This window comes from Crocodylus porosus, unplaced genomic scaffold (genome assembly GCF_001723895.1).
Source record: "Crocodylus porosus isolate Cpor-Errol unplaced genomic scaffold, CroPor_comp1, whole genome shotgun sequence".
In the NCBI taxonomy this organism is placed as follows: domain Eukaryota; kingdom Metazoa; phylum Chordata; order Crocodylia; family Crocodylidae; genus Crocodylus; species Crocodylus porosus.
In genome coordinates this window covers 26270169-26284202 of record NW_017728886.1, presented here as the reverse complement: position 1 = coordinate 26284202, position 14034 = coordinate 26270169, and the positions used below count along the sequence as shown (strand labels likewise).

The 14034-nt window shown below is 41.1% G+C and overlaps 1 protein-coding gene across 14 annotated transcripts in view; it reads left to right on the top strand.

Annotated features, from left to right (window-relative positions):
- SVIL (supervillin) overlaps positions 1 to 14034 on the top strand; it is a 145465-nt gene that overhangs the window by 38164 nt on the left and 93267 nt on the right. For 4 of the 14 annotated variants that reach the window (XM_019531219.1, XM_019531195.1, XM_019531212.1 and 1 more), the window contains exons 1-2: positions 3917 to 4090; positions 6813 to 6876. In XM_019531219.1, coding sequence (XP_019386764.1) covers positions 4030 to 4090; positions 6813 to 6876 — 125 coding nt within the window. In that variant the 5' untranslated portion in view covers positions 3917 to 4029. Of the gene's footprint in view, positions 1 to 3916; positions 4091 to 6812; positions 6877 to 14034 lie in introns of those variants that run through there. The other 10 variants (XM_019531307.1, XM_019531248.1, XM_019531229.1 and 7 more) reach the window with 7 other exon arrangements.

Here is a 14034-nt window from a genome sequence, read left to right as displayed (position 1 = left end):
CTGCACTTGGGTAGTAGTAATCAGCAGCACACTTATAAGATGGGGAACTCCCTTCTTGAGAGCACGGAGGCAGAAAGGGATCTTGGAGTCATTACTGACTCCAAGATGAACATGGGCCGACAATGCGAGGTCATGGTTGGCAGGGCTAACCGGACCTTGTCGTGCATCCACAGGTGCATCTCGAGTAGCGTCAAGGAGGTGATCCTCCCCATCTACGCAACACTGGTCAGGCCACAGCTGGAGTACTGTGTCCAGTTCTGGGCGCTGCACTTCAGGAGGGATGTGGACAACATTGAGAGCGTGCAGAGGAGGGCCACCCACATGATCTGGGGACAACAGGACAGACCCTCCAATGAGAGACTGCAGGACCTGAACCTGTTCAACCTTCACAAGAGAAGGCTGAGGGGGGACCTGGTGACCATCTATAAACTCACTAGGGGGGACTAGAAGGGTTTGGGAGAGACCTTGTTTCCCCTAGCGCCCCCCGGCATAACAAGGAATAACAGCCACAAGTTGTTGGAGAGTAGGTTTAGATTAGACAACTGTAAGGGCGGCTAGGATCTGGAACCAACTTCCGTGGGAAGTGGTGCTGGCTCCTACCCTGGGGGTCTTTAAGAAGAGGCTTGGTGTCTACCTGGCTGGAGTCATTTGAGCCCATTTTTTCTCCTGCCCAGGTAGGGGGTCAGACTTGAAGATGTACAAGGTCCCTTCCGACCCTACTTCTATGATTCTGTGATTTGGCTCAAACCGGTTGATGCAATGTCTGTCCCAGACTCCTTGCTGTTTTTAAGTTTAAATCAGATTCCCCCAGCATCCTTGCATGCTCTTGCTGGTTGGGGCTCTCTGCTCCACAGTGGGGCTGGCCCCTTCCCTCTGCTCCCTGGATGGAGCTCTGGCAGAAACTTGCAGGTACAGCCACGTCTGCTGGCTCCCCCACACAAGCAGGGATCTCTTCCTCCTCTTTCCCACAGCACAGAACATAGCCAGCATGTGTTATGCTAGCTAAAACTGAGACATGTCTGTGTAAGGCAGATAGGACAGTGTCCACTTAGGGATTTTTGGAGCTAATCAACAGGTCAGCTGGTAAGGTTCCTGCATTCCTTCCTTTGGAAAAAGCTGTATAAGAAAAACTTGAACTAATGAGCGAGGCTTTGTTTTCTAGTGGGGTGCTAAATGCTGATAACAGCTGATAAATGCTCTGTTATCAAGAGCGTCCTGTCCTGTCCCCCTCAGCTCACTGGAAGGGAAGGAAGAGCTGCTCTAGCACACCTGGCCTTCTAGCCTGAGCCAATGCAGGCATGTGCCTGCATTTTTTTCAGTCCAGAAGGGATGACTGTACAATTACAAACTGATTTAGCCTAGCCAGGTTAGACTAACCTGCAAAGATTGAATCAGTTTAGGCTCAGGCTTTTTGAATGTCTGACCCTAGCCATTAGAGCCCATAGGTTCTAATGTTAGTCCATAGGAAACTTATTTCAATTATGTGCCTGTATTGTTTTCTGTTGTACCAGCAGGTGCCTGTAGAATAGACATATACCCAGAGTGGATACAGGTGGATGAGTTCTTCCTAAATAAAAGTCAAAAGGAAGACTTTGAAGACTTTCTATGCAGTAACAAATACTGGATAAAAAAGCCAAAAAGACTAAAAAGTATTCCACATTTAGGTTCCTGTCTTGATGGGCAAGACATGCATGCTTGTCTAAAAAGGATTGTGTCCATGAAAAGTGGGGATGAATGAATAATTGCATTAAGGTCACTAGTTTTATGTGAAATGGAATTATGTGTTCCATATAATCCACTGTTCCATCCTAGGCAACTTTGTACTGCTGAAACCATAGCTAATTCAGCATTCCAATCAGAGGTTATTTATTTGTGACCAAAAAGCTGGGGACAGTAACTCACAAAAATATAGAACATGGATTATCTATTACAACAGCACATTAGAATGACAAGCAATGGTTTTGGTGATGCGGGTAGGTATAACTACTGCTCCATGGCAGATTTATCCTCCTACTGCCCCCTTCTTTTGGACTAAATTTTGTACTGGACACTCCTGGGTTTACATCTTAAATGCTGTCTTTCCTGATGATGGTTTCTCAGGGCCTTGAGGCATTTCCAGTCATGGCTTAGGGTCCTGTTGTGCTAGGTGTTATGTAGGTATATGTATAAAAGATGATCACTGGTCCAAAGTATTTACCAGTGAAATGGGCAAATGGCAGTATCTCTGTATGCTTATAAGTAAACATTGTTAGCAATCCTGCCTGCAATTTTGCTGTCTTTGGTATTAAAGATTTAAATCCTCTTGGCTAGGGACCGACATTCAAAAATGCCTGAGCCTGAACTGATTCAGTCTTTGCAGATTAGCCTAACCTGGCTAGGCTAAACTGGTTTGTAATACCTGCAGTGGCTTAGAGTACAAGCTGCGGGGCACTAGAGCAGCCCTCTTGTCCCTTCCACAGCACTGACCTGGTGAGGGAGGGTGGGGGGAGGCATGGTCTGACCCTGGAAGTATGCTTTGATTAGCCCAGGAGGGAATTGATTAAGGTGGTTAGCAGTGTTTATCATCCCATTAAGAAAACAACAGAGGGACATAATCAGCTGCCTGTTGATTCTGCCTGTTGATTCAGCAGGGACTGTAGCCAGCATGTGGTCTTCTAGCTAATGCACAGACAGCTCCCTGCAAGGCAGTGGAGGGGAGGAATTCCTTCTTAGCAGGGACTGGTGAGGGGGAGCAGCCTGCAGTCTGTGCTGGAGCTCCAGCTAAGGAAGCAGAGGGGAGGGGCCAGCCCTGCTGTGGAGCAGAGAGCCCTGCCAAGCCCAGAGAGCATGCTGGGTGTCTGCTTTATCTTAAACCAGCAAGGGATCTAGGACAGTCATTGCATAAACTGGTTTCAGCTAAATAATTTAAGTCTGATACTACATTCAACCCAGGTTTATCTGAAAGCGGTTTCAGCCATTTTCAGACTGGTTTATGTGCACTGAACATCTGTTCAGTTACAGGTTTAAACCAGTTTCTGATCACTTAAACGAGTTTAATGTGTAATGTCTGTCCCTAGCCCTTGAGGGGAAAGAGACTAATAGTTGAGCAATTATTGCTGTTGGCTGTTTTGGATTCAAGTGTGTGGACTGATTTCTGTCACAGCCATTTTAAAACCTCTTTGTCATGCCTTTGGTTAGCTTGTTCTACTCCTTAGATGATCAAATATGTCTGTTTTATAGAACTGTGCTATAACCATTTCATTTAGAAGTCCTTTTAGACATTCAGAAGGGAGGCTAAAGGATTCCATCTGTCTCCATTGCTTGTTTGAATCCATAATCTAAAGCTGTAGCCCAAACTAGACATAGAGATAGACTTTACTTGTCAGACAAATTGTTCTTATAATTTTACACTTTCTGTCTCAAATTAAAATATTTTGAGTCCCGGTATCCGTTTTTAAATCCCTGCCCCCTAGTTAGTAATTTTGCTCAGATGTTGTCCATAAATCTTTACTGCTTTTGGGTGTTCTTTTTTGACCTAATAGTTGGGCAAATGATACAGCATTTGTTTAGCATAATGATAACAGAGTCAGTCCTCTGGTACCCTGAATGCTGTTTTTGCTTTGTTAGGTAGTGTTTGCAATTTATTCTGATTGATTAGAGATATGAAGGAATTAATCGTCTTTTGGAGAAAATATCTCTTTCTGTATAGATTATTCTTGCTGCAGTCTTCTCACTGGAATATAATTTGTGATTTGGCTGGAGCTTTGAAGTGGTAATATTACAAATCTCCCAATCACCATGGTCCAATCTGTTTTAGCATTCATGTGCCTAATTTCTGCTTGTAATCTGATTACTGGCTTGAGCTGCTTCAGTTTGCAGCCTATTGCTGTGCATTAACTGTACTCCCCGGGACGCACTAGCCTGACAGCTCGAGTCCTGTGCAATGAAAAATCTCTACACAGTATTGCTTAGACGGGCCTAGGGCTGTGGCTGGTTGAGAATTAGCTGCTATTGTAGTTTCTCTTTGCTGAATCCTTTGTTTGTGCAACCATGTTCAGAAATCCTTGGATCTCCAGCTATTTGGGAAATGTTAAATACTCTGAGGAGCAAGGTAAGAGTTCAAAGTGGATAGAAAAGAATGCTGTTTGATTTTTATTCTTTTGTTATAATAAAAAATAATATGCATGCTGTTTGAGTCTTCCTTAGAAACATTTGTTACTTTAGTATTCACTATTCAGTTAGCCATTTAGTCTGTTTTATTGCTTCCTCAAAGGACACTTTTCAAAAAGCTGATTAGATGGATTTTCTAATTAGCTTATCTTGCAGCTGATGTAAGGTCTGTAAATATACTCACAAAGGAAGGTAGTGCCTAGATTTTCCTTATTCATGTTTTAACTGGATATATATCTAAGTGTGCCTATGTGCTTACCTCATAGTTTGTACCCTGGAATGGGAATACTCAGAATGGTTAAACTTATGAACAAGTTCATAATTTACTACTTCAGTATTTTGAATGGTAAATAGGAATACTGAAACTACTTCTGCTATGGTTATAAGTGTGTTTATGGTTTGTCTGTGAATGAGGGAACAAAATATTATTACATTGCCATGGTTTCCATTTTATGTGTCAGGTGATCTGTTTTTTTGGATTAATCATTGAAATAAAGCCATGTTAAAATATTTTTTCTTTACACCCAATTATTTCTCCCGGGAACCATAATTCTTTTATCTGTCCTTTCACGTTTGAATCTAACATCTTAATTTTAAGGTGCACTAGATGCTGATAATGCAGTAAGTTGCTTTTTTATCATGCTTTGAGAAGCACGAGAATGAATTGAGGCAGGGGTATTGACAACTGCATGCCAATCAACTTTTTGTGGGAGCAGGTAAGTGTGCCTTGCAAAAGGCAGCACAGTTTGAAATGTTCCAGGAGCTCTCGGTGTGAGACAGCAGGACACATGTCCCATGGTCAATGAAGAGTCAAAATAGTACACATAGCCCTCCCCTGTGAGCCACTTCCTTTCCTTCTCTAAATCTTAAATTGTGGAAGCTTTTCTCCCCCTTTTTGGCTAAGGTGGGTAAGAATTTTACTGCGGCCTATTTGTGGGTTCTATGGTGTTCAGCTGTTTCAGTGCCAAAAACTGTAATATAGGTTATTCCTGTAGAATGGTTATGTATCTTACACATGTCTGGTTTTGATTAACCAAACTCATACTGCGTTCAGTTGTAGAGAATTATTACTTGCTATTCTCACAGTAATATAAATCTGGCTTTTTAGAAAATGTTTGACAGGGAGTATTTTTTTTAAACTATTAGGGTAATGATTTGTAAACCTTTCATAAAGTTTTGTCTTAATATGTTGTTGTGGTCTTGTAAAATGCCTCTGCTGCGTGATTAGTGAGCTCTATTTTCCATTTAGTTGGAAAGAAACAATGTCAACAAAAAACAGGAAAAGGGCATATTTTAAACCAGAAGAAAGCTACTTCCTTGTTAGCAAATTTGCTTAAAACACTGAGTTGGTTCACCACTTTAAAGAACAAAGTAATTGGTAGGCATTTTTTTTGCCTCTTTAATTCTTCTAAAGTTGTCTCCTGTAAGACTTCTTGCCATGTAGAAGGACAGAACAAGAGCAGTACGGGCAGAAGAGACCTTTTGAAATATGGCCCTTGATAACCAGTCACATTTAAACCTAATTATCTTTCTTCCAATACCCTTGCTTCTATCAAAGATTCATCTGACTTGTAAAGTAACTGGTCAGGCACGTCTTACAGCCCAGCACAGTTCAATGACAGTAAAATGTGGCTATATCACATTTACATTAATTGTAAACTGTGCCCTTGAATTGTTTTAGTGCTTGTTCAAGTAGCAATCAGGTCCCACCAACACTGGGAAATGAAATATCTGCTCATCCCTGTCAAGGAACACCCATGTTGTAATTTGGTCTCTTAACCACTGACATCACCTTGCAGGAAGGACCCAGACTCTTCCCTGCCCCCTCCTCCAACCAGGGGAAAATTGTGGTATACTCGTTGTTGTTGTTGTTGTTGTTGTTGTTTTAAATAACTGCTAATGACTTGTTTCTAGCACCATTTGCTTAGCATGGGTCTCTGTAAAGGCTTTGTGTGTTATAAAATGGGTAGACCTATCTTTTTAGCACTCTTGCATGTAACAGTTTGTTCCCAGGCAAACAAGAACCAAGGGTGCAATGTATTCATCTCTAGAAATAAATTGAATCCTGTTCACTTGTTGAGAAATTGTGGTCGTGTCAAAATGCTTGGGGCAGCTTGGAGTAATATTTTGAGGCATAAAAATCAGTTATGTTGTTGCATTAAATAAGTATTTGAGCACATCTTGGTATTTACTGTATACATGTAGATTTTATTAAAATTTTCCTTTGAACAAATATTGTCACTTTTAGCACTTCCCATGTTTTGTCAAGATTAACTAATTCAGTGCTGTTAGGAATCAACCTGCAGGAAACTGAGTCCAAGAGTTTAAACGATTTCCCAAGTTTCACAGAGAATGACGTATCCAAAATCAGGATTAGAAGTAAAGAGTTCCTGGCTCCAGCTCTTCTGTATCCAAAAAAAAAAAAAAATTATCTGTATATCTCACTTTCACTAGCTACATGAAAAAACTTAATGGAACATCCAATGCATCTACTTTTTTTTCTCAAGACTTTAATTTACCACTGTTTGGTATGTATGTGCATTTATTCAACTGTTGAAGTTAGACGTTATCTTTCCCCAAAGTCCAGCAATGGAAACAGTGATACAACTGTTTAAATCTTGCATGTTCACTGGGTGTTTTCTTGTGTTTTTTTTTGTCCTTAGATTTTGACAAAGAAAATTCAGTCAGATTTAGACCTACAAGACTACTCCATAGAAGGTCACAAAGGTAAAAGACTTTATAATTCCTATCTGGCACTGTGGCCAATGCCTTGCTTATTAAGCTATATGTATTGCAATTATTGCAAGTTTGTGTGTGTGTGTGTGTGTGCGCGCGTGCGTGTGTGTGTAAATAGGTTCACATGTCACTTAGAATGATTCTAGGACCTCTAACAATTTGACCCAAAACAGTTTATCTGAATTGGGTACTCGGGTCTCTAAATGCCTCTTGGTTGGGGGTGAGGGGAGCCAACTTATACGGATATCTACTAAGTGTGAGTGAGACAACCAAAGCAAGCCTGCTTTCTTGGTTTGAAAAATTTATTTTAAAAAAATAACAATGGAACTATGATTCCAGGGAGAAGGGAGATCAGGCACCTGGCTTGTAAGCAGACAAACTTGTTTTGATGCATGTACATGTTCATGACCTTAGCTCATAAAACCCTAAAGAAATGTATCTGATATAGACAGAATGGTGTTGTTGCTAGGTTCTGATTTAAATTGCTGATTGCTTTTGGGTGTAACTAGGTTAATGGGGCAACTATTCAGAAATCAAATGCCACAGCAGCAGATGAAGTTTTCAGACTTCTAATCCCTGAGGACTAAAAGTAACTACCAGTGCCCCCAAATTGCCTTCTGACCTGCAAAAAAAAAAAAAAAAAAGAGTACAGCTGATCTGATTTTCTGCTTGTCATGTGCAAATTGATATGTATCTAAAATAATAGAAGAAAAATAGGGAAACAGTAGAATGCCATTGGCCACATTTTGTTTGGAATTATGTGAGTGCCTTGAGATTTAAAAAAAAAAAAATTAAAAAAAATCAAGCACTGTTTTCCACTGCCTATTTTATTAAGCTTTTCAAAATGTAATAAGCAAGAACTAGCAGTAAACAATGCTCTTAATCAGGCATCATGAAATAGTCATAAAATATCTTTCAGCAGAGGAAGTTAAAATATAAAGTACTAAATATTTAAACAAGATACATAAGGTATGTAACAAACTCCCCAAACAATACCCCAGATTAACCAGGCTCGATATGTTTGCCCAAATAAAAAGGTCTTGCAGTTTTCCCAGAACATGTCTGGGCTCAGGCTGTGATGAATCGCATGGGACACAAGGGGGAGGGAGTTACAGAGCAGCAAAACCACTACCAAGATGACAGCCCATGAGTTTTTGCCAGTCAAATTTGGTGCACTGATGAATTTTGCAGGAGGTTGCTCTCAGCTGACTTGAGTGATCAAGGGGCAAAGCATCCACGCCAGAAGATAGGCGGGTGATCAAGCCTGACCTGGACAAGCTCAGCAAATGGGCAGACGAGAACCTCATGGTGTTTAACACCGAAAAATGCAAGGTTCTCCACCTTAGGAGGAAAATCCTGCAGCATCCTTATAGGCTCGGCAGTGCTACGTTGGATAGCACTACGGAAGAAAGAGACTTGGGGGTCATCATTGACCACAAGATGAGCATGAGCCTGCAATGCGATGCTGCGGCTAATAAAGTGACCAAAACGCTGGCTTGCGTCCATAGATGCTTCTCGAGCAAATCCCGGGACGTCATTCTCCCCTTGTACTCGGCCTTGGTGAGGCCGCAGCTGGAGTACTGCGTCCAGTTTTGGGCTCCACAATTCAAAAAGGATGTGGAGAAGCTTGAGAGAGTCCGGAGGAGAGCCACGCGGGTGATCAGAGGTCAGAAAAACAGATCTTACGATGATAGGCTGAGAGCCATGGGACTCTTTAGCCCGGAAAAGCATAGGCTCAGGGGTGATCTGATGGCCACCTATCAGTTTATCAGGGGTGACCACCAGGATCTGGGGGAACATTTGTTCACCAAAGCGCCCCAAGGGATGACTTGGTCGAACGGTCACAAACTCCTGCAAGACTGTTTCAGGCTGGACGTAAATAAGAATTTCTTTACTGTCCAAGCCCCCAAGGAATGGAACAGTCTGCCAGCGGAGGTGGTTCAAGCACCTACATTGAACACCTTCAAGAGTAAATTGGATGCTTATCTTGCTGGGATCCTATGACCCCAGCTGACTTCCTGCCCTTTGGGCAGGGGGCTGGACTCAATGATCTCCCGAGGTCCCTTCCAGCCCTGATGTCTATGGAATCTATGAAGGAGCAGGGAAATGATGTTTCAGGACTCTATAGGTCCTAATGTTGAATGTGTTGCTTCCAATCTATGTGCAGTGCAGCACCCGTTTTGAACTTTGGCTTCATCAAAGAGAACTTTAAACTTGATACAGTGATGCAAGAATGGTTAACATTTTATAAAAGAAAACCCATGCATGTCATAAATAGCTTCAGTAACTAAGACGTACACAATTCAGAAGTTCATTGTTTCAGAAGAAAATATGGCTGGGAGGACCTCAAGGCCATCTAGGCCAGTCCCTTGCCCAGGGCAGGATTGTCCCTGACTAAAATAACCCAGCCAAGTGTCTGTCCAACCTGCTCTTGAAAACTTCCAAGGATGGAGATTCCACAGTTTCTCTAGGTAGCTTCTATCAATGCTTGACCACTCTCATAGTCAGAAGGGGTCCTCCTGATCTCCAACCTAAATTTCCTTTCCTATAACTTGAGGCCATTTCTCTTAGTCTTGTCCCCTGTGGCCACAGAGAAAAGCCCATCTCCATCCTCTCTGTTATTGTCCAGGTATTTTGAAGGACTGTTATCAAGTCCAGTGTCTCTTATTCTGCTGCTCTCCTTTCCTTTCCCATTGGATATTGAATTTATCATTTTGTGGTAGTTGTCACCCAAGTTACCTTCTACCTTCACATTCTCAATTAATTCCTCCCTATTTGCAAACAGCAAGAAGATCTTCCCCCTTCTCTACCATCTGTCTTAAAAAGTTATCCCCAATACACTCCAAGAATTTGCTGCATTGCTTGTACGCTGCTGTGTTTTTTCCCTCCCAGCAGATGTCCCAATTAAAGTCCCCCATGAGAACTAGAACCTGCAATTTGGAAGCTTCTGTCACTTATTAAAGAAGGCCTTGTCCACCTCCTCCTTCTGAGTTGGTGGCCTGCATCAGGCACCCACCACAGTATCCTTCCTGTTGCTATCCCCTCTGACCTTCACTTAGAGATCTACCTTCCACTTTGTACTACAGCTCACAATGTGTACATCACCATTACATTACATCACCTCATTTTTCAGCTGTCTATCCTTTCTGAACAAGCTATATCCATCCAAGACCATAGTCCAGTCAGGCAAATTATTCACTGCATCTTGGTAATCCCAATTTTATCAGAATTCTGTGCTTTGTACTAGGACCTCCACTTCTTTCTGTTTTCCATTTCTTTCACATTAGTATATCAACACTTCAGGTATCTTACAGATTGTCTTGTCTTATCCCTGAGAACATTGCTAAGCCTTCCACAATTGCTTCTCCATAGTAATATTTATCCAAATTCCCAGACTTGTTACTTACCTCTGGGCATTTATCTTCATCCCCAGGTGAACCTAGTTTTAAGTCCTCCTTGCTTGGGTAGTAGGCCTGCACACAAAGATACTTTTTCTTCTCTTCGTCAAGTGGACCCCGTTTCTTCCCAGTAGACCATCTTCCTGGAATTGCACTCCATGGTCAAAGGACCAAGTATTAGCAACACCATGTACACATCCATATGCTTATCTCCAGAATGCGTCTGCTCTTAGTTGTGCCTTTACGCTTGACTGGAAGGATCAACATGAACATCACCTGGGCCCTGTCCCTTTTACCCTGGCACCCAAAGCCATGTAGTCATTTTTGTTTTGCTCAAGGCTGCCTTGACAGTTGTACAAACTCTCAACTTTCCCATGCTGTTACCAAGAATCAGCACCTAATTCAGTTACATGACTTGAGTGTTTTTTTTAAGGGAAAGGAAGTAAGAAAAAAGAAAAAAAATTACTAGTGTAATGGAGTTAAATATTTCCAAAACTTAATGACTTACGTGGGTGGGGGAGTGGAGGTAGCTAAAGACATTAAAGCAGTAGGTTATCTATAAATCTATCTGACCCAACAGAAACAGCTGTATTTGAGTTGTTACTGTACTTTTAGCAGAAAACTATAAGTACTAGGGCAAAAAACATATCTAAATAGATGTATTCCTGGAAAAAAATAGTGTTTGAGATGAGAAATCTGCTCTCATCAGCATATTTTTTTAAACCTCACTACTGCAGTATTTTGAGTTACTATAATTTCACTTTCTTCCTTCAATAAAGAAGGAATAAAGGTAATAAATTTAATTTTATGCTCTAATGCATCTTAAACATGGCCATTTTCTCTTTTGTGACTATATTTTTATGCACAATTATTTGGCTCAACTATATATCAAATTTAAAAAGCATCATCTTCCTTTTTCTCTAGGTGTAGACCTACTGCATTAGCAAAGAACTAAATGATATTGATTTGATTGCAATGAGTTAAATGTTGTTGGGTTTGTTTTGGTTTTTTGTTGTTTTTTTGAACTAGCATCATAATGCAGCATAATGATTAAGGGACAAATGTTTCTGGCTCCCTCAGTAATTTACTACAAAATCTGCCTCACCATTCTTTACAGAAGAGGAAACTAGCTCTTTGACCTGCTGCCATCCTGATATGCAGCATACATGTTTCCACATAGAGGATGCTTAAAACAAAGCAGATTGCTTGAGGCATGAGAGAGGGACTGAGGAACAACAATATGCCCATCTAAGATTAAAAAAAATTGTGCTAACTGATAGGGCTGTGCAAAACGGTACCATTCCGCTTTGACTTCCGTTTTGATGGAACATTGTTTCATTTTGTTTTGTCCAAACTGTTTCGACATTTCACCCATAGGCTATTCCGCACCCAGTGCCAGGAAGATCGGTGCTGTCGCTGGCCGCAGCTGGCAACACCAGCCTCCTGTCATCCAGCAGGCAGATCATCGGCCCGCACCCCTGGGAGCAGCCCGGCACAGCCCCTGCAGCCCTCCTGGGGTGCGGGCAAACCCCTGATCTGCCTGCTGGATCACCAGAGGTTGCTGCTGCCACTGGCTGGGACCAGCACTGAAGCTAAGTAAGCCTAGCTTTGAAACTCAAAATGTTTCAAAACCTTCTAAACGTTTTGAGTGCTCTTGTTTTGTTTTGAAGCTGTTTTGAAGGCTCTTGTTACTTTTTGATTTTGCTGTTTGGAGCTCAAAACACGTCAAAATGGCTTTGAAATTAAACACCAGATGAAATTTCACACAGCCCTACTAACTGACCGTCACAGGAAAGCATGTAAGCATAAGATATAGCTAATATGCTGCTTTTAATAGGATAACTGACTCCTCTAGATGAGGAAAACATGGCAACCATATTTTGTTAGGATTTCAGCAAAGTATTTGGTAGTGAAATAGTGCTATAGCACTGTTCAGCAAATAGTGAATTACCATGTTGGAAATTTAACTTAAACTGGAGATGAGGTTTGATACCACTGTTGTAAAATAGATGATGAACTAAAGGAGAGAGGACCAGGTTGTGCTGAAAGAGGAACCATCAGGCTGGAAGGAAGCTGTTAATGGAATTTTCTAAGGATAAGACTTGACTTTAATACATTACTGTTGTTTTTGCAACAAAGGCAAGTAACAAACAAGCCTGTTCATTTGTTGTTCTCAATATGGAGGATGGTCTTAAGAGAAGAAAGGATTAGAATAACACAAATGGAATGGAGCTTAATAGTCTAAACATCTAACCGTATACCTTGTATGGTTAAAATCATCATTGGAAACACAAGAGGAGGCAAAAGACTGTGGTGTATTAGTCTATCAGAGAATGATGGTGCCATCAATGTGCTATTGCTGAAAGAAAGGCAAAAAGAATCCTAAAACTGAGCGAAGCATTTCCAGTAAAGATATGAAGTCTGGAATGCCATTTTACAAGACTTTTTCTCTCTCAGTACCATATCCAAACAGGATGTTGGTGACCATGTTCTTTCACAGATCTCTTCTTTTTGAAGCATGCAGAATTTCCAGTGTCGATGCATTCATCCATTTAGATAGACCCTTGATGTAAGACAAACTGTCTTCCATGATCTCTCCTTTCTTCAGTCTTTCCAGTTATGACCAGACTTTCAACTTCCTCTTTCCTCGTAATGTGTTAGAGAAACTGTGTCTCTTTCTGATGTTAATCAGTAGCTTCCTCCTGCAGTTAATACTTAGTTAATACAGTTAATATTGCAGTTAATACTTAGTTAACTTTTCCTACAGTTAATACTTGGACCCTTCTCACTTTCTCTAATAATTTTATCTAAAATCCCTTGCAGCTTCCCTTCTGGATCAGCTATTAAGACCGTGTCATCAGCATAACAAAGGTGTTCAAATTCTGTCCAGCAGTGATCAGCTTAGGTGAATCTTCAGCCTCCCTCAGGATTTTCTCATTGTACAAGTTGAACAAGTCAGGTGATAAAAACACAGTCTTGCCTCACTTCTCTTAATTTGGATGAAATCACTTAGTTCATTTGCTATATTCACTGCTGCAGTTTGGTCCCAGTAGAGGTTTCTTAAGCTTCTCAATTCTTTACCAACAATATCCCATTCTTCCAGCATTTTCATTAACTCCTCATGCTTTTACAAGACACTGATATCTTATCAGGATTAAATTTAGTGTTTGATTCTGGTCACCCATGTTCAAAAATAAATTTAAGATGACCAGAAGGACAAAGAGCCTGTCTTGAGAGGAGGCTGAAGTTGGTTTTTACTCCAGCAAAGGAGGGATGCAACTCTTCTCTGTAGATGCTATGAGTGGGCATAAACACTGGAGGCAGAAAAGAGCAATTCAGTCTAAAGGACAGTGTTGGGACTAGACCAAACGCGTGGAGCAAATCTGTCAAGAACAAAGTTATGTCAGAAACTTGTAGGTAGGTGATTTCTAATGAGGTTTTTAAACAGCCTTTTGGTAGTAATAATAGGGCAAGTGACTTAATGTAGTTTGAAGGTGAAGCATGATTAAGTTTATATTCAAGACATCGTATGATATAGTGTGAGACCAGGGAACGGCATGCTTAATAACCCAGGAGACCCCAAAAGCTGGGACAGGAGTATAACTTATCCTACATGCCACAGTCCTTGGGAAATGTAGTACCTTGTAACAGCCAATGCAAATGCTCCAAAGAAGTGTGTTTTTCCATACAGAATTGCTAAAGATCTGCAGAATCATGTCTGTCTTAATTATGAGTGAGGGTAGACTAGAAT